General features: G+C 42.0%; 1 protein-coding gene across 1 annotated transcript; it reads left to right on the top strand.

The window, feature by feature from the left end:
* Positions 1–10,440: 10,440 nt before the first annotated feature.
* LOC148825848 (scavenger receptor cysteine-rich type 1 protein M130-like) lies at positions 10,441–17,402 on the top strand. The gene is made up of 5 exons (XM_088926349.1): positions 10,441–10,492; positions 13,910–14,227; positions 14,554–14,778; positions 15,573–15,605; positions 17,065–17,402. The coding sequence occupies exons 1-5, from the start codon at positions 10,441–10,443 to the stop codon at positions 17,400–17,402; spliced, it is 966 nt and encodes a 321-aa protein (XP_088782475.1).
* Positions 17,403–21,162: the final 3,760 nt, after the last annotated feature.

Here is a 21,162-nt window from a genome sequence, read left to right as displayed (position 1 = left end):
AAAGAAACGTGGTGCAGAATGAAGAAGCACAGACAGGGTTTGAACCCTCATAGCCCAAAAGTCCACCTACTATACGATGTTTATGGAGGCATACATGTTTCCAGGGGATATTTACTCTTGCTCCCAAACCAATATGCTGCAGTGATATATGATAATGGTACTGTCACTGCTTGTGAGCCATGTGTTTCAGCTATCAGCCTACTATCAACCAACGCTAGTAATATTACTGTTGTAGTAGAGGAGCAAGAGAGGTGGTGACCCTTAAGTTCAGAATTGTGGATTCAAGGGTCATCTGTGTCCTTTCTGATCCCTCTAATCTTTTAGTAGGACAGTGCAAGCAAGACGTGATAGCGTACAGTGACAACCCAATGTCTTATGTGCTTTGTGTAATTCAGCTTTCTTACCACTTTGGGGCTCGATTCAGATATCGTTGTTAAAGCAAAGGGCGGGCAAAGGCTTTCCTAAATCAAGGTTGGTCTGCTCACAAGTAAATATAAACACTTGAGCGTTTGCTGTTTGAAGACCGCACTTTGTCAAAATACTACTGTTTCTTAATTTCACATAATGTTATTTAGATGGGGCAAAGTAGTGTAGGCCTAATGCAACTTTGATTAGCGTTTGTTATTCGGTTTTGAGGTTTGAGGAGCATAATGCAAATCAAGCTGGTGAATAGAAAATGAAACAGGAATCACTTCTTGGGCTAAGAAATCCAAGAAGCATGGAAACCCGTGGATTTTAACAGTACAGAACACTCACAAATCGCAGTGTTGCTGCTTTTATATTTCGGTCTTTGACTTTTGAATGCATACCTTACCGGAAATCTTTCTTCACTTACAGACAGCTCAAAAAGTTCTTAAGGCAGAAATCGGAGCCCATCTAAAAGTTCCTTTCTGCTAATCACATTTAAGTATTGACGAAGCATTTTCCTGCCCATCATGTTCTTGAAAAGCGGTTTCTCTGTTTTCCTCCTATTGTCATTGTCAGCACAATAAGACAGGAATAATGCACAAAAAATAAAAAAAGTAGCTGTCAGAAGTGGGATTTAATCCCATGTTTCCATTCGGAGACCAGAACACCCAACCAAGATGAAAGACATCAGTTCTCAAGTCTGACACCTTAGACCACTCAGCCAACCAATGACAAAAGCTGTGCTGAATTCACCAGTAGTTCACTAAACTGAGTTTTTTCCTTGAACAGATTTGCTTGTCTACAGAGTAAATTGCAAAGTCCAGGTGTGCAAAGCTCATGGAGACTTATTCACAAACTCTACTGCTGTAATAAATGCAAAAGGATCTTCCACAAAGTATTAGCTGGGGGGGGGGGGGGTTCACACTTATGCAACCAGGGTGTTGTAGGTTTATTAGTTTCAATTATTTTTCCAAAATTTTTCTCTTGAATTTTGTTGGTTGCAAGGTCACATTAAGGATGGAAAGACATCTGACATGATTTATCTTGATTTCTGGGTTAACATCACAAAAACCTGCAATTTCAATAAAGGTGTGTAGACTTTTTATATCCACTGTACAGTCACTTCCTTTGTTAAGCGCCATGGGGCAACCTAGTTATTGTGAAAGGCGCTATATAAAATAAATTTAATTTAATTTAATTAATCCAGATCATCAAGGCACTTTACAAAACATGCATAGAAAAGTAGAGTATAAATGTGTAAAACCGTAGTTTCTGAAGTAACTGCTTGGATAATCCAACTGCCACTGTTGTTACTGCTTCTGTTGCTAATACTACTACTGTTACTACTACTACTACCACCATGACTTCAGATTCTTATACTAATTCTGATACTAATACTCCTGCTACTACTACTGCTGTCATTACTAGTAATAGTGATAAAAACAGGGCACTCACAGATCTGTGGATGTGGGTCTGGACTCTAGAAAGTGATTCCATTCACAAATAGCTCTGGACCTCAACACCTGTTGATGGGTCACTTCTGTCAGACACACCAGTGGAGCCCAAGCCCACCTAAACACACACTCACACACACTGACAGATATACACCCACACACTCACACACATTATCACACACTGACAGACACACATCCAAACAATCACACACAGACACTACACAGACTCACAGACACACACATAGACACAACGAATACTTATAGACACACATCCACACACTCACAAACACAAATTCACACAGTGACAGACACCACACACTCCTCACAAACACCACACACTCACAAACACATACGCTCATAACTACAAATACACTATAAATAACACTAATACAAATAACAATTATATCACAACAGTAACACTATCACTAAGACTTACACTATCATCATCACTAACACTGACACAAAATACTACTACACTTATAATACTAATAATAACAGTAATGCTATCACTAAAACTAACATGACTACTAGTGTAAATAATCTAACCTTATCTCTATAATTATCACTAATGTTAACAGGAATACTAGCATTAAAACAATCAGTAGCACTATAATCATTAATACTCACATGAACACTAACATTTATGTTAAAACTACCGATTGTACTCACACTAATATTAACAGACTGGTCAACTGGTCACTATTGTAGACAAGACAATCGGTCTGCTGCTGATGATAATCATATTACACTTATAAGAGTAGCAATACTGCTGTTCATTAAATCAGTAAAAATAATAATAAGAGATAAACACATATTGCTTATTTTTCAGTAAAACACTTCTGTCTCTAAGAGGCTGTGAGGAAGGAGAAAAGGGGGAGATGTGACCTGAGTCCAGGCTGTTCTGTCTGATATTATTCATGTAGCAGCACTGACTGTCTCAATGTTCTCTGGTTCTGAATTGTCGGGAAAAAGAGAAGGATGGAGATGAGCTTCTGTCTGTTCAGGAGGGAGGAGTTTGGGTAAAGTACTGAGGGACCCAGAGCTCTGTGTGTGAGTCTGAGCTGTGAATCTGACTGAGAGGAGATACTTTTTTTTATTCTGCCTCTGAGAAGTCTTTTCCTTTGCCAAGCAATGTTCCATCCCCTTCAGATACTCTGCACAGACTGTCAGAGTGATAGGAGAGGAGAGAGAGAGATGGACAGATAAGAGCACACACTGCGAGAGAGACAGAAAGGGGGAGAGAGAGGAGAAAGAGCAGGAAGACAGTGCAGGTGTTCAACCACACTGTGAGCACAGGAGACAGGAGGCTTTTCTCAGCTGCTGAGGAGCTCAGTGCTCATGGCCACTCAGGCTTAGAGGCTCTGGCAGCAGTCAGGTCTGAGAGCTTCTCCTCATTCTGACACTGGAGCTCTGAGTGTCAGCCTCCATTCAGACAGGAACAGCCCCTCCTGTTCAGCCCTGAGAGACACACTGAGAGAGCTGTGTGGGGAGAGGACCTGTCACCCTGTAGAGCTCTGAACACTGGACTCTCCTGTGTCTCCCTGTGCAGCACTGGAGCTCTGAATATTGGGCTCCCTGTGTGTCTCCCTGTACAGCTCAGCTCTCAGCTGCCTCATCACACTGACACCCACAGCCTCACAGTTCAGCCTGGCTTCCTGTGCTGGAAGAGCTCGGAGGAGCAAAAACCACAGACTCACTGCAGAGTCTGACCTGTGGGTCCAATAAAGCTCTGCCTTAAATCACCACTGTATTAACAAGGACTGAACTTTTTTTTTCATTATTTTGTTGCTTTTTCAAATTTGAAACTGACTACTGCTCTGTGGCTCCTGCTGTTGCAGCTATTATGGTGAATCTGTAACACAAGAACTCTGCTATATTGAACAGGAAAGTTTAAATACAGCATAACTGCTAATACTACTACTGCTACCACAACTGCTGCTGCCACTGATACTACTGCTACTACTAATATTTTACTGCTGCTCCTACTGCTGCTCCTTATACGTATAATAATAAGGAAGAGGATGTGAGCTGTGCCCTCACACTGTTCAGACTGGTGGTGTATCAGTGTATCAGTATCAGTTCAGCTCCACTGTGCTGTTAGAAAGTCTCAGTCATGCAGTCGGCTCCACACAGAGAGACACTGGGGCCACAGCTGGAGGGGTTGGAACATCTGTGTGGACTGGAGCTGCGCAGAGACAGACTCAGGGTCTGAGGGACTCAACTGGAAGAGCTGCTATCCACCAGGCTCAGTACAGAGGGGACAATCACTGCTGAGCTTTTCTTTCTTTTTCATTTAAATTATTGATCACAGTCACAGGACAGCCAGTTCTTATTCAGTCCACCTTGTCTCTGTATTCCTGTGCTGACCTGAATGACCTCACTGCCACCTTGAGCACAGGCTCTCCTCACACTGCCCTTGACCATGACCATTTTTTTTAAAATATTCTTAAGATTTCTAAACATTATATAATAATAATGTTATAGATGGATAGAGCAGAAGCTGGCCATTATCACCCTCTATTGATAATTTGTGAAAACATGGAGTGTATAAAATCTTTAAAAAGTTATTTAACTTACTCGTTGCTGTAATAATAAACTTTATATATAAGTGATAATTTGAGTGATATGCTGTGACATGTGAAAAAGTCTTCATTTACTCGAAAACAAAAAAAGTGTGAGCAATAAAAAATGTTTCTAGAATAATATCATATTATACAGGATGATTCAGAAATACCCTGGGTTGTTTATTGTTTTATTGTGTTCAATTCTGATTCCTCTGTATTGTCTTATTACAGACTGGTGCATTAATAGAGATACACGTGTTTTTAAATAGTGAATTATTATTGAGACTGATATTAAATTATTACAGACGGATGTATTAATTGATATACAGTAAATGTGTTATTACCACCTAAAGTGTTTATGCTAGAGAATTAAGACTGGAGTTTTAATGCTGCCATTATATCTTTGGTGTATTCAGACAGTCCAGGTTTCTATCGTTAGGCTGTGTGATATTCAGTTGCTGTGAAAACAAGTAGTTCCTCTAGGTGTTATAAGAATATGTGTTCCAATATGATAGGAAGTTATGAATGTGAATTCTTCATTTTAAAGACGTACAATTACATTTTGAAAATGTAAAACATTTTCAGTCATAGGACAATTAGCTCTTGTATTTTTATAGTGTGAAAATAAAATTTGTATACTGTATGTATAACCTGGTTCATAAAGACCAGGTTTGCTTGTTTTCACATTGAAAAGCACAGGCTGATAAAAGTTACATTCATTATTGGTTTATAAGCTATAAAATGAAAAATATTAACAAAATTGTGGAAATTCTTAGTATTGTAGGTGTATTATTATTAACTGGGTTCTCATCAGAAACTAAGGTGTAACATTAATAATTTAACAACTACAAGACATTGTGGCATTACAGGAAGAATTGAAAAATGGTAGTTGTGTTTTGTGTTTATACAGGATTTTACTATTACAGCTAAATAATTTAATTTGTGTTTTTAGGTTAGTTATCTAATGACAGGGTTTTTTTGTGAATTGTGAAGTTTTAATAAGAATGCTTTATTGTTTTTGACTACATTCGAAATCTGAAATTATTATCAAATGCAATTATATAAGTATGAGTAATACAAATTAAATATTGAATTACATGTTATCATACAAATGCAATATTTAAAAATTAATTCATAATCACAGGACTCAAGTTTAGATTTTTGAGCAGTTGCTCAGCACAACATCACAATAGATGTATCTGTGCCTATATGTTAAACCTGTCTGGTATATTTGAAAAATGTTGTTCTTTAATATAATTTAATCTGATGATCATGTGTTAAGTTTAGATGTTGGCAGGTAAAGGCTAGAAAAACATTGTCAACAATTCACATACAGACAATGGGAATATACACCTCACACACATTTCAGTACAACATGTGAAGTACCTGTCAGCCTCTGACCACTGTTGTGACCACAGGTCCCACTAACACAGAAACACTGGTCCCAGGACTTGGAAGCCACAGAGTAAGTACAGCCAATGTCCAGTATAGTGACCACAGTCTCCTGGAACCCAGGACCAGCCATCTGAGGTTCTCCAGTCATTACAGCCACTGCCCGCCGTAGTGACCACAGTATGCAGAAGTGCTTTTCTGTTTAATTTAAAACTCAGCTTTATGGATATTCCTTAAAATTATAATTGATTTTAATCTGGTGCTATAAATAAGGAAAAATAATAAACATTTTGCAGTATTAACAAGAATTTCACCTCTACAATTAATCATAATATTAATTCAGCTTATATGTTTTTTAAACTATTTTCTATTAATGCTGTATTAATAGTTTTATATGCAGTTATACACTATTACAAACAACACAGTCTAAGGATAATGTTTTTTAAGTACTAACATATAATTATTATAACTATTAATATTGTAGATATTTAGCAACCTTATCACAAATGTTGTTCAACTTGACAATCCCTTATCTATTACCATAATAATAAAATACAAAATTTGGGCTGTAATTTGGGTCATGTGCTAGGACTTGTGGAAATGTTCCCATTTGCAAACAAAAAGGAATACAAATGTTTTAACAATAATACAACGTCTTCAAAATATTTACCAGGGGTTGTTTATTTCATTGTGCTCAATTCTGCCCTCTCTAACAGGTATAAAAACAGACTAGTGTATTAACAGAGATCAGTGTGTTTTTAAACACTATTGTATTGATTGGACTGATATTTTATGTTACACACTGATGAATTAATATGTTTTATTAAGGTAATTAACTGATGTGTTATTAAACACTGGAGTATTTTTAGACTAATATTTTAACTGAGATAAGTGTGTTATTAAATACTAGAGTCTTATTGAGACTCCAGTATTATTACTATTGACACATTTTGTATTTACTGTATTATTAAAGTAACATTAATAATAATAACATTATAACATTATGGAAATGTTATTAAAAAATAGAGTATTTTGAGAGAAGGTGACAATTTTAGTGCAAAGAACTATTACAGACAGGTGATCAGAGATAAAAGTATATTTAAGGCCCGTTTCCGATTAACAAATAATATTAGTAACTATTGCAGGTGAATGTGCTAATACAAATAAGAGTACTGAAGGTAAATGTATTAAAATATTTTTGATCCATGGTTATTTTTGAGAATGATTACAGTAGTTTTAGATACTATGGTAATTATATCTAACATTGTAGCATGATTGAGGACAAGACATATAGTTGTGTTTATTTGTTATAACAGTCACATTCAGGTGGTAGGTATTTGTATTGCAGTGTGTTGTAGTTTTCTGACCTGAATCCATACTGGGTGCTTTTAGACAACAGTGTCCAGTTTCAGTAACAACACAGGAGTCCTGAGGCAAATCTTGTAGTTTTTTCAACTTTAAACAAAAGTTTGGGATCTGTTCAGACTGGAGTTTTATTTGAGAAATGGATCTATTATGTTGGAAGAAATATGTATTTGACCTGGAAGTCCTTCATTTTGAAGAGATAAAGGTTTAATTCTTGTTCCATGTTTATTCTGCATTTGACTGATACTTCACAGCTAAATGAATTGTTGTTTGTAAGTCTTAGATAACTAATGATAGGGATCATTTTTCTAACATTATGGAATTTAAAAAAAAAGATTAATAAAAACAACCTGTGCACTGTGATTCTAGAATATATTATTAAGTGCAACTATAATTCAATCTGTGAATTATGTACTAAGATCTTGAGAGGTAAAAGCTAAAACACATTGTTCACATATTTATCATGTAAGCATAGCAAAAAAATATATGAATAAAAAGTAGTATTTAAATGAATTGTAGCATATAGTGTGTAATGGAAAAAAATAGGTGAAGGTGATAGAAAATCAAAAAGAACAAATCTAGTTACTGTAAATGTGCCCTGGACAGTAAGTATACACACTTCACGCACAGTCTGGGCTGGGACTGACTCGCATCAACAGCAACATTCCCTCGAGCGCTCACCCTGTCATTCAGACTGGGTCAGGATGTCTTTCAATTAAACCTTCAGTCTTTCATTCAGGCTCCCAGTCACACTAATCACCTCTTTATTTGAAACTGTTCAGAACACCGAATCTCCATCATTAGAGCTAAACCTTGTGAACCTAGCGATCGCATTCCTCTCATAGTCAAGTTTATCACTCGGTTATTTTAATTTCTCACTACTCCTGCTCTTCGATCCTGAAATATTTTCTCTGTTTTAATTCTTTCCTTTTCCTCGCTGACTCTCCAGCCTTTCTTTTCTTTATTTCAGCTGGGAGACGGGTGTCCCTCTTTATTTTTTCTTTCTGCTCACCTTTTTCATTCAGCCCATCAGCCTGCATTCGATCTGTTACTCCCTGATCATTCAAACTCTGAAAGAGCTCAAAGTCCTGCGCCTGGGTTTCAATTATATCTCCTGCTGCAGATTTTCCATTTTTTTGCAGCATTACACTTCACATATTTCAGCTTGTGAAGCACCCATCTATTAAGAAAATATTTTTATTGATTCTGTTCTGGATTTTATAACTTATTTTCAAAGTAGACTGTTGAAAAGACTTATTAGTGTTTAAATCTCTTAATTGATACAGACATGCAGTCAGTGTGCACTGTTAAGTACATGTGGGGTCTGAGACCCAGATACACCAAACCTGGTTTCAGTGATTCAGCCTTCTGACAAACACAGGAACACGATCATTACAGCTACTGTCCACTGTACTGACCACAGCTTCCAGAAACACAGGAACACAGTCATTACAGCCACTGACCACTATACTGACCACAGCTTCTAGAAACACAGGAACACAGTCATTACAGTCACTGACCACTATACTGACCACAGCTCCCAGAAACACAGGAACACAGTCATTACAGCCACTGACCACTATACTGACCACAGCTTCCAGAAACACAGGAACACAGTCATTACAGCCACTGACCACTATACTGACCACAGCTTCTAGAAACACAGGAACACAGTCATTACAGCCACTGTCCACTGTACTGACCACAGCTACCAGAAACACAGGAACACAGTCATTACAGCCACTGTCCACTATACTGCCCACAGCTTCCAGAAACACAGGAGCACAGTCATTACAGCCACTGTCCACTGTACTGACCACAGCTTCTACAAACACAGGAACACCTTCATTACAGCCACTGTCCACTGTACTGACCACAGCTCCCAGAAACACAGGAACACAGTCATTACAGCCACTGTCCACTATACTGCCCACAGCTTCCAGAAACACAGGAACACAGTCATTACAGCCACTGTCCACTATACTGCCCACAGCTTCTAGAAACACAGGAACACAGTCATTACAGCCACTGTTCACTGTACTGACCACAGCTCCCAGAAACACAGGAACACAGTCATTACAGCCACTGACCACTATACTGCCCACAGCTTCCAGAAACACAGGGACACAGTCATTACAGCCACTGTCCACTGTACTGCCCACAGCTTCTACAAACACAGGAACACTGTCATTACAGCCACTGTCTACTGTACTGACCACAGCTTCCAGAAACACAGGAACACAGTCATTACAGCCACTGACCACTGTACTGACCACAGCTTCTAGAAACACAGGAACACAGTCATTACAGCCACTGACCACTATACTGACCACAGCTCCCAGAAACACAGGAACACAGTCATTACAGCCACTGACCACTATACTGCCCACAGCTTCCAGAAACACAGGAACACAGTCATTACAGCCACTGTTCACTGTACTGACCACAGCTTCTAGAAACACAGGAACACAGTCATTACAGCCACTGTCCACTATACTGACCACAGCTCCCAGAAACACAGGAACACAGTCATTACAGCCACTGACCACTATACTGCCCACAGCTTCCAGAAACACAGGAACACAGTCATTACAGCCACTGTTCACTGTACTGACCACAGCTTCTACAAACACAGGAACACAGTCATTACAGCCACTGTCTACTGTACTGACCACAGCTCCCAGAAACACAGGAACACAGTCATTACAGCCACTGTCCTCTGTACTGACCACAGTGGAACAGCCCTCTGCAGTCACACAGTGATATGGACAGAGAGATATATTACAGGATCTGGACACAGGTGTGTGGAGGGAGAGGTGAGATGGCTGCTGGTGGACTTCCTGTCACTCCACTGTCTCTTGTTCCCCATGGGAGAGACTAGCAATCCAATCAAACAGGTAAAACAAAATAAAAAAAGCTGGTGTGTTTCTAAAATGTCTTAAAATAAAATATCTAGTAGACATGACGATAAGTTTTGTTCCTCTCTCTCTACAGGCAGTGTTGATGTGAGGCTGGTGAATGGTGCCAGTCCCTGTGAAGGGACACTGGAGATCCAGTATAAAGGAGAGTGGGGGACAGTTTATCACAGTGGCTGGGATCTCAATGATGCTACAGTGGTGTGCAGACAGCTGGGCTGTGGATCTGCTGTTTCAGCACCAAAGAGCTCTCACTTCGGACCAGGGTCTGGATCAGTCCTGCTGGGTGGGGTCAAGTGCAGTGGGTCAGAGTCTGCACTGAGGGACTGTGAAAAACAAGAAATGAAACAGTATAGCGTTCTTCATGACTATGATGCTGGAGTGAGGTGTTCAGGTAAGAGACACAGATTGTCTCCAGACTCCAGCACTGAGGACAATGAAAACTCCTCCACTGATCTAGAGTCCATCATCATGATCCATTTAATTAAAATTAAATGAATTCAAATCTAGTATTGATAATATGATGATAATAATAATTCAAAGCAATATGTTATAAACATAATATATTTAATTTGATTAGTGTGTCTTGTTTCTGTGTTTCCTCTGTGTTTATGCAGTCTCACTGAGCCTGTAGCTCATCCTCTCTATCCAGGCACTTCAGTGTTGTTCAGTTTAAACAGGCAGGCTGTGCTCAGTGAGTCTGTATCTACTTCACTGCGCCTTTACTGTTTTAGCACTGGTGAAGTGACAATCTACTGTGGTTCCACTGTGCTCTTGGGTGAAATGCCTTTTCATTTCCAGGTGTGTTTGTTGGTGTCATTGTCAGTGGATCTGGTCAGTCTCAGGTGTGTTTTAATGGTATGTTTGTGTCAGTGTCAGTGGATCTGGTCAGTCTCAGGTGTGTTTAAATGGTATGTTGGTGTCAGTGTCAGTGGATCTGGTCATTCTCAGGTGTCTTTAAATGGTATGTTGGTGTCAGTGTCAGTGGATCTGGTCAGTCTCAAGTGTGTTTTAATGGTATTTTGGTGTCAGTGTCAGTGGATCTGGTCAGTCTCAGGTGTGTTTAAATGGTATGTTGGTGTCAGTGTCAGTGGATCTGGTCAGTCTCAGGTGTGTTTAAATGGTATGTTGGTGTCAGTGTCAGTGGATCTGGTCAGTCTCAAGTGTGTTTTAATGGTATTTTGGTGTCAGTGTCAGTGGATCTGGTCAGTCTCAGGTGTGTTTAAATGGTACGTTGGTGTCAGTGTCAGTGGATCTGGTCAGTTTCAGGTGTATTTAAATGGTATGTTGGTGTCAGTGTCAGTGGATCTGGACAGTCTCAGGTGTCTTATAATGGTCTTGTGGGGCTCAGTGCTGTAGTGGAGTTCAGCTGCACTACCAGCTGTCCAAAGGGCTGATCCTTGGTGGTGGAGTGACTGTCGGTCTGATTCTGATGAGCCCAGAATTTAAAAATTCAAGAAAACAATGCAGCTTTGGATATAAATAGAGAAGAAACAGTTCTGTTGGCTCATTTATGTAAATTAATGATTTCAGGTTTGATATTTCAGACTAGACCACTAACATCTAAACTGCTCTGCCATATTTTGACTTCTTTAAGGCACTGATGGTCATGTATTTTCTTGTGATGCACTGTAGCCTGTTACGATCCCTGCCTCCTGGCAACGACGGAGGCAGAAGAAGGCGTAGCCTTACTTCATCAGTCTACCTATCAGTTTACTTATTCACCACCACACCCCCGTCTCATCCTGTACTTAAACACCTGTCTTTTCCTACCTCCTGGCTCAGTATTGGTTTTCCTTTTAAGCTTCCTAGTTGCGCTACTCCTTCTTCTGCTTTGTGTCTTTCTTGGTTTTCGGATTACGGTTTTTCCCCCTTTGATGACGGTTTTTCGGATCACGGCTTGGCTTCGGTACTCACGCTCTGTTTTGAATCTCTGGCTTCCCCTGGACTCCCGGATTGCTCTATTGTCTACCGTTTCGGATCACGGTTTGGCTTCGCTAACTCGTTCCCTGTTTGGATCTCTGGCTTCCCCTGGACTCTCGGTTCGTTTCTTCGACTACGGCTTTCTTCGGATCACGGCTAGGCTTTATCAGCTCCTGCAAGTGGGTTCATTCACTGGTTTCGGTTTCTCTTACTGAATCCCTAACATAGCCAGGAGCTGACTGCTAGACCTAGCTGTGTGTACGTGGAGCTGAACTCCATGAGAGTGTGTCATTCTCTGAGATCTGCTTTCATGTGGAGAAGCACAACCCTGGATGTGTCCAGAGTGTCTGTCAGTGCCCAGGTCAGACAGTCCTGCTCCAGCAGTGCCAGGCTGTGACAGTCCTGGTCTTGTCCAGACTGTCTGTCAGTGCCCAGGTCAGACAGTCCTGTTCCAGCAGTGCCAGGCTGTGACAGTCCTGGTCTTGTCCAGAGTGACTGTCAGTGCCCAGGTCAGACAGTCCTGCTCCAGCAGTGCCAGGCTGTGACAGTCCTGGTCTTGTCCAGACTGTCTGTCAGTGCCCAGGTCAGACAGTCCTGTTCCAGCAGTGCCAGGCTGTGACAGTCCTGGTCTTGTCCAGAGTGACTGTCAGTGCCCAGGTCAGACAGTCCTGCTCCAGCAGTGCCAGGCTGTGACAGTCCTGGTCTTGTCCAGAGTGTGTGTCAGCGCCCAGGTCAGATAGTCCTGCTCCAGCAGTGCCAGGCTGTGACAGTCCTGGTCTTGTCCAGACTGTCTGTCAGTGCCCAGGTCAGATAGTCCTGCTCCAGCAGTGCCAGGCTGTGACAGTCCTGGTCTTGTCCAGACTGTCTGTCAGTGCCCAGGTCAGATAGTCCTGCTCCAGCAGTGCCAGGCTGTGACAGTCCTGGTCTTGTCCAGAGTGTCTGTCAGTGCCCAGGTCAGACAGTCCTGCTCCAGCAGTGCCAGGCTGTGACAGTCCTGGTCTTGTCCAGAGTGTGTGCCAGTGCCCAGGTCAGACAGTCCTGCCCCAGAAGTGCCAGGTTGTGACAGTCCTGTTCACAGTTTTTGTCAGGGGGCAGGTCAGGCAGTCCAGCTGCAACAGTAGCTGGACTGGGTGTGATAGGCTTGGTTTTCTATAACCTCTGCACCACTTTGGACGTGACGTCTAAAACAACTTTATTTTTTATATGTAAGTGTTCATTTCTGCTTTATATTGAAGGACATTGTTTAGTTCCCAGGTTTTCTCCAGGTTTATCAGGAAGCTTTGGGGTAGAATGTGTTCTTCATCTTGGTTCAGGGTCTCAAATATCTGCAGGTCAATTACTTGTGTTTCACAACCAGATTCCCACTTTGAAGCCCAGAGTTCTAGGATTTCAGCTCCTATGACACAGTGGGGTGTCCAGAGGTTCTGGTCATTTTAATTATTTTTCATTGATCTCTCAGTGTTTCTGTGACAGTGACTTGATCTGCAGTGAATGTGTGCTTGATAATTTACAGATTAATTTTTGGCTGAGCAATTTCCCAAAATTCCAAAACAGTGTATAGTTTTAGCATTTTTTAGAATTCCTCACAATTTTGTTCAAATAATGAATACTCACTCTCTATTACTGCTCTCTCTTCCTATCTTTTCTTATATTCAAGCATATCGAGTGGTCAGGGACAGTGATCTCTGTTATTGTTCTGATATTCCAGCTCATTGAGGGGTCCGACTGGTCAGGGACTGTGATCTCTGTTATTGTTCTGATATTCCAGCTCATCAAAGGGTCAGACTGGTCAGGGGCAATCATCTCTGTTATTATTCTGATATTCCACCTTATTGAGTTGTCAGAAAGGTCAGGGACAGTGATCTCTGTTATTGTTCTGAAATTCCAGCTCATCGAGGGGTCAGAGTGGTTGGAGGCAGTGATCTCTGCTCTGGGAGACTGGAAGTGCAGCACGGAGAGACCTGGAGCTCAGTGTGTGACTCTGACTTTGACTGGCAGGATGCAGCAGAAGTTGTCTGTCGAGAGCTGGACTGTGGGGTTCCCTCACAGGTGCTGAAGGGGGCTCATTTTGGGAAGGGGGAGGGACAGGTCTGGACAGAGGAGCTCCAGTGCCAGGGAAGTGAATCTCACCTGTCCTTCTGTCCAAAGTCCTCCACAAAGACACAGAGCTGCACCCATGAGAACGATGTGGGACTGCAGTGTTTTGGTAAGAGGAGGATAATTTATTTCATTTTGTCTTTAATGGAGCTCAAAACTGAAGTTTAAAAGAGAAACTGATGATTGCTACAATAACTGTGTCAGCACTGGGGATTGGTGTTTAACCATAAAGATTCACTACACCAATCTTCTTATTAACAGTAAATTAATTAAACTTTAAATTGCCACATTTGCTGATGAATAAAGCATTCAAATTCAATTGGACTGAACAGTAACACGTTCAGGTACTTGTAGGACAGTATTGGTTTGTGTAAGTGTGAAGAGTGTGTGTAAGTACTGCACAATTCCTAACTATAATCCCTGTCCTGTGTGCAGGATACACAGGGTTCAGGCTGGCGAACGGCTCGGACTCCTGCTCTGGACGAGTGGAGCTGCAGTACGACAGTAAATGGGGGACAGTATGTGACCAGTACTGGGACCTGAGAGATGCCAGTGTTCTCTGCCAGCAGCTGGGCTGTGGGGAGGCTGTAGCAGCACCAGGACAGGCCTGGTTTGGACAGGGCAGTGGACCAGTAAGGGCAGATGTGTTTGAGTGCCAGGGCAATGAGAGTCGTCTCTCACACTGCGCTGTCTCTTCATGGGGCAGAGCAGGGTGCTCTCATGGACAGGACGCAGGAGTCATCTGGTCTGGTGAGAATCGTGTTTAAAAATCACGTGCTTACACACAGCAGCACATTGTCTTTGTCACGGATGTCGGAAAGGACGAACCGTAGAATGACAGGAGAGCGAAAAGACCCTGTGCTTAGCGGCGAGATGGGGGTTAGCCTGGGCTCAGCTGTTCAGGAAATGCTCTATAGAAACCATTGCCCTCATGTAGTGGACGTGGGGCAACCTGGTGCTAGGCGGGTTTCAACACATCCGAACGTCAATGCTGAGCACAGGCAGAATGAAAGACCCAGAAATATATAGCCCCAGAGAGAGAGAAACACCGGAAGGACAGTAAAGAACCGGAAATGAGAGACAGGACAGAGAAGGAGCGCCCTCTGGCTGCAGAGGGCGTGACAGTCTTCATGACTGAATACGTGCTCTGTTACACACTGCCAGTTCTACATAATGCCAGTTAATGATAGATAATGATTAATTTTAAACATATATAACAAATATTATATATTAGATTACTGTAGAATTTTCTTCAGTTGGGTAGACAAACATAGTAAGGAATACAAATTAGTTTTCAATCTTTATTCAGGTCACTGTTAGTGCTAAAAGACATAAGAATGTGCTTGACCTATGTATCCTGTATGAAGAACTGGCCTGTTTACACACATATCTGACACACCACTTGTGAAGCATTACACCTGCGGACGGTACTGAGCTCTTTCTTTGTTTTACAGACTCGAAAAGCAGCAAGGATCTACCTGCAAAAGGTACGTTGTAATGGCCCCAGGTATAAAGACTTACTTTGTCACATGGCAGTTAAAACAGGACTGCTTCTTCATTACTGCTGTTAAACTGCTTCACTCACACATAATTCACACACCTATGTCTCTCTCTCTTTGTGTTTACAGGTTTTCCGTCTTCAGTGGTTCCTTCCTTTGTAATATCAGGTATAAACTGGCCCCCATTTTGTATCCTTACGGCTCATATCTGTTGTGTGTATTGAAGCCTCTGTTACTCACTTGACTCCCCAATTAGGCTGAAAAGACTGCTGCTCTGTGTTTTCAAGACTGTCCTGCTCTGCCACCCAAACACAAACAGGCAGGGCTCCGTGGAATCTCCAGCAAACACATCTACATGAACACTGCAGTTTGTCTGGAGTAATTGTCTCTCTACCTTAACATTTCAGGTATAATGGCAATGTTAAATACAAAGTCTGATAAATGTATAGACAGTAAACAGATAAAGCAATGCTGGCACTGAAGGTAGTGGCTTCTCAAATTCTCCTCCACTAGTGACTGAGAATATGGTGTGGACAGCTCATGATCTCAGTCCTCCAGTGAAGTCTAAGACTGAACTGTCAACTGTCAACTGTCAACTGACAACATCGGCAAGGTCTGTTGCCTGTTTTGTCTTGGTCTTTGCCTTTCTCAGTTTGTGCCTCAAAGTTTTCATTTCGGTCAGATCCGAGATCCCGTGGAATCACTTGATGTTGGATGTCCTTGAATGTGTTCTGCTTTTACTTTTTCTGCTAATGCTGAAGGGCCAAGAACAATAAGAATGATCCTATAATGGGATCTGAATTTAATTTAATCAAGGTCACAACCCTGAAGTCTGTAGTACTCTCATCCAGCTTGTTGTGTTGCGCTGTCCAGGTTGGAACATAAGCATGCCTATATACTCCTGTCACCTATATGTCAAATGTATGATTCATGACAACTCACCCTAAATAGCTGTAAGGTTAAAAAAATCATGCTCTTTATTTAACAGTGCAGGGAAAAGCACCGTAAGCTGCTGTCAAGGTGAAACACAGAGGACCTGTGCCTCAGACAGCCTGTGCTTCATGGTTTTTATACCTTACCGATTGTCGTCCAGCTCCAGGTCAGGTGACCAAGACCAGAAGCTCAATCCTCCAAAGCTTTCTGGGAAACATAGTCTAGACAAGGCTGTCATCTTGTTTGAAACTGCTGGGCTCTTACACCTCGTTACACCTACAGTACCTGAGTCATTTATGACTGGAAGAGCACAGTAATGTGGACTATTTTCTGCTCATATTTACTTGCTAGTAGTTCAAATAGGTAGCTGCATCAGCATGCATAGGCTGCAAAGGAACAGTTGTTTCTTTTCAGCATGGAATAAACCTCTACTTGTTACGTATTTACTTGCCATTTCTTACCAGTGCTGAGTTAAACATTGGACTCAGGATTTGGTTCCCTCTTGTCTTGACAGATCACACTCTCCTGAGGCTGTCTGCAGGATGTTCAGGACAGGCAGAAGTTTACTACAATGGCACCTGGGGCAGCATCTGTGCCAACAGCATGACAGACACCACAGCTACTGTGATCTGTAAACAGCTGGGCTGTGGAGACAAGGGCACCATCAGAGAGACAAACTCCAGGCTGAGCCCTGATCCCAAATGGCTGGACTTTTTCTCCTGTCGCAAACATGACTCCACCCTGTGGCAGTGTCCCTCCTCCCCCTGGGGTCAGAATGACTGCACAGACCGAGAAGTGGCTAACATCACCTGCTCAGGTACAGAGGGAAGAGTGATGCTGCCTTCCTCTTGAGCAGCTCTGCAGTGATTGTCTCGTCATGAGCTTTCAACAGAATTCTTAGCAATTTATATCCAAACAAAAGTATAAACTATTTTCTGTGAGTTTGATTTTGTATATGATCATTAATCTTTGAAGGTCCTAGAAAAGAAGCTGACAGTAGCACTCCAGCCCCTCAGGAAGAGCAGCCTCAGCTGTTCAGTGTGTAAAACAGTCAGAAACACTGCAGCCCTGAGCTGAGGAACAGAATCAGTTACCCCATCATTCTCTTTTTGGAGTCATTCAGTAACCTCTTTTAAATTCAGTAATTCTCTTTTAAAATAATTAATTGTTCTAAAACAGCTTTAACAATAAAAAATAAATCATTAATTATTGAATGTATTATGGAAGACCTAGTAAGGTTTTATATGCTTTAACATTTAGATGTATATTTTACATATTCTACACTCTGGACACTCCACTCAAAGTGCTTTACAGGTAATGGGGACTCCCCTCCACCACCACCAGTGTCCAGCCCCACCTGGATGATGCCACGGCAGCCATAGTGCGCCAGAATGCTCCCCACACATCAGCTATCACTGGGGAGGAGAGCAGAGTGATGAAGCCAGTTCAGAGATGGAGATTATTAGGAGGCCATGACTGGTAAAGGCCAGGGGGAAATTTTATTGCACCGTTACTATTTTGAAATGTTTTGAATAATAAAACTTGTCTTGATAGGCCCCAAGAGAAACCACACTCTAATCACACCATCACACCAGGAAGAAAAGCCTCAGAAGCAGACCCAAGGTGAGCTCACTGTGCAGATCTGTCAGTCACACAGCAGCCCTGACCACAGGACATGATCCAGAGGACTCTTTATTCCTCACTGGTCTCCTTCATAGTCACTGAGCTGACAGCCCTCAGTAACATCACTGCTCTCTTCCAAGAACAGTCGTCAGAGAGACCTCTGAGCTGAAGGCATCTGGGACTGTGTTTAGCTCTTGGTGGTCTGGTCCTCAAGAATGAAAAAAAAAAGATTTTAAATATAGGATGTTTTTGATATGTTTTTGCACTGCTCTTTCAATTAAGTCAAATCAAACAAGTGATATGTCCAAACATTCACAAATATATCCCTTTGTTTAACAAATTCCAGTACTCTTTGTAAGAATTCTCATATTAAGTATAATCCTAAATAAAACCAAAGTTCTGTATCTGTTTCGGTGACCATCTGTGAGTTTCCTGGTTCCCAGCCTCTTCGAAGTAACTCTTTCTTGCCTCACTAGTAATAGGTTTATTCCATGCTGAAAAAAAGAAGAAAGAGAACACAACGTTTCGGCCGTGGAGCCTTCTTCAGGTGTGAGAGAGACAGGGCAGTAGGCAAAGGTAAAGTAGCGGGAGAACAAAGGTTGGGAGGGAGGAGGAGTGAGAGGCGGGAGCAGGGGACAGAAAGAGAGGCCAATCAAGAGGTGTGAAGTCAGAATGGGTGCAGAGAGGTGTGAAATGAAACTTCCAATGAATGGAGAAAATTTAAAAGAACAGTAGTCTGTCGTTAAGGGAAGGGAGAAGGTGTGATCCTAGCTGCAGAATAATTTTAGTTTCGGTGGTCTTTCTGATGTATGAGTTCGGAAAACCGTCTTTGAGAACACAGACGTAGAGATTAGAGTGGTCGTGGCCGTCAGAGGTGAAATGAGAAACAATGGGCTTGGAGAGATCTTTAATCTTTACAGCCCTGACGTGTTCTCTGAAACGGTCTCCGAGTCTCCTTCCTGTTTCTCCAATGTAGATGGCTGGGCATTTACTGCAAGAGATACAGTAAATAAGGTTGCTGGAGGTACAAGATGCTGTCTGGGTGATCCGGAATTGTCCTGAGGGGCCTTCAATGAGTGTGGTGGTGGCTGTGTATTTGCAGGTGATACAGCGAGCTCTGTTGCAAGGGAAAGTGCCTGGTGTGAATGGTTGTTGGGGACGGTCAAGGGAGCTGTGAACAAGGAGGTTACGCAGATTAGGTGGTCGGCGATATGAGATGATAGGGCGATCAGAAAAGAGGGCCCCAATGGAGGGATCATCCTGTAGGATGGAAAAGTTGTGGTTAATGGTCCTGGGGATAGGAAGTGTGTTAGGGTGGTAAGGAAGCACCAAAGGAATGCGGTTGTTACGGCGGGAGCTCCTGATCGGGTTGATGGTCCGGGGGGTGTTTTTGGCTCAGGCAAGGGCCCTGTCAATCACACTGCTGGGGTATCCTCTGTTGATGAAAAATGAGTACATTTCGAGGGCTTGGTTCTCGAAGTCGATGTCGTCACTGCATAATCGTCGTAACCTAAGGAACTGTGAAAAAGGAAGAGAGTTTTTAGTGTGGTTGGGGTGAAATGAGCTGTACAGGAGGTAGCTGTGTGAATCCGTGGGTTTGTAATAAACTGAAGTGGACAGTCGGGGGTAGTTGATAGACAAGTGGATGTCTAGAAACGGAAGAGTAGTGGAAGATATGTTAATCGTATATTTGAGGGACGGGTGGAAGTTGGTGAAATGGTGCAGGAAGAACTCAAGCTGATCATTGGAGCATGATGCTGTCACCCAGACAGCATCTTGTACCTCCAGCAACCTTATTAACCTCATGGTGTGTGGTCTGAGCGGGATGATCTTTGCAGTCACTTTTGCAAGAATGAAATCCAAGAAAAAAGGTGACGCTGGAATTTCTAGATTGCACACTTGTGCGGAAACAGTGCGGTTTCACTCCCCTTTGCCTGGAGAAGGTTAGAGTTTTGTTCTATTTTAAAAATAGAAGCAGGAACCTCCAGGATCCTTAGGTACAAAGTTCCCCTGAGTTACGCTGGCTGAAATATAGATCTTCCATGTTGAGCAAGGCCAGCAGGGAGCAGCTGTAACCCCTTAGGAAATAGCTACAGTTTCTCAAATCACTCAAGAAGTCAGTTTTATTTCCTGTTCAAGCTTAGTATAAAACAGTTTCAGACCTTGTTCTAATTTTCCAGGAGTAATCATCCTTGGCATGGAACTTCCATTCCTCTAAAACTCACATTCCAGTCCTGAATTAATACTTAATTGCTGAACTAACCCAAGTGCTTCACTTTGGTGAATTGAGTTCACAACGAAGATTCAGGAGGGATTACAGCTGCCCTAGCTTAGAATTATTTTGACATCATTTCCAAAATTTAAAACATTTTCACTTTTTCCATGGACCATCTTATGCCCAGATGATGACCTCCAGTTCCTCACAACCAGACTGTTTCTGCATGTTTTCCCTCTGACATTTCACAGCCCCCATGACATGCTTCTCAGTTCAAGCCACCTTTCTCACCAGATCCATCTTCTCAAACATCCCTGTCATATCAAAGATCTGCTGTTGTTTCTTCTTCTACAATGCAATAAAACAATCCTGAACTATCTCTATCGCTTTCTGCTGCAGATCCTGGCTCTGGTCGATTACAGATATACTGTAGCACCTGTAGTGCTTCTGCTCTATGCTCCATTACTTTTCCTGATATCAACAACTGGACTTCAGCCAAACTCCAACTGAAACAAAACCCACGATAAACCACCCCTGGTCCTCCAGGACATCCATATGACATCATGAACTATGCTGCTATATTCTGAATCTATAGATGCACTATGAACCTCTCTTCTCTAATTTCATGTGTCCATCTAGCCTTGATGGCCTCCTCCATGTATCCCAAAACCAGTAAATCTTTATTTTCTGCTCAAAATCATCAACTTCCACCATATTCAAGCCCCAGGTCTAGATCCCATACCTTCTCCACTGTCTTCCAGTTATTCTTATATA

This window comes from Atractosteus spatula, chromosome 10 (assembly GCF_055471065.1).
Source record: "Atractosteus spatula isolate fAtrSpa1 chromosome 10, fAtrSpa1.hap1, whole genome shotgun sequence".
NCBI lineage: Eukaryota > Metazoa > Chordata > Actinopteri > Semionotiformes > Lepisosteidae > Atractosteus > Atractosteus spatula.
Note: the sequence above shows the minus strand (reverse complement) of the source record. Positions and strands in the feature narration are given on the sequence as shown.

What these genes read in the sequence shown, in the direction of transcription:
- LOC148825848 (XM_088926349.1), top strand. Translation starts at nt 10,441, where the DNA reads ATGAAACAGTATAGCGTTCTTCATGACTATGATGCTGGAGTGAGGTGT. An exon ending in TGCTGGAGTGAGGTGTTCAG is followed by an intron (nt 10,493 to 13,909) that starts GTAAGAGACACA and finishes CTGAAATTCCAG; the next exon opens with CTCATCGAGGGGTCAGAGTG. An exon ending in TGTGGGACTGCAGTGTTTTG is followed by an intron (nt 14,228 to 14,553) that starts GTAAGAGGAGGA and finishes TCCTGTGTGCAG; the next exon opens with GATACACAGGGTTCAGGCTG.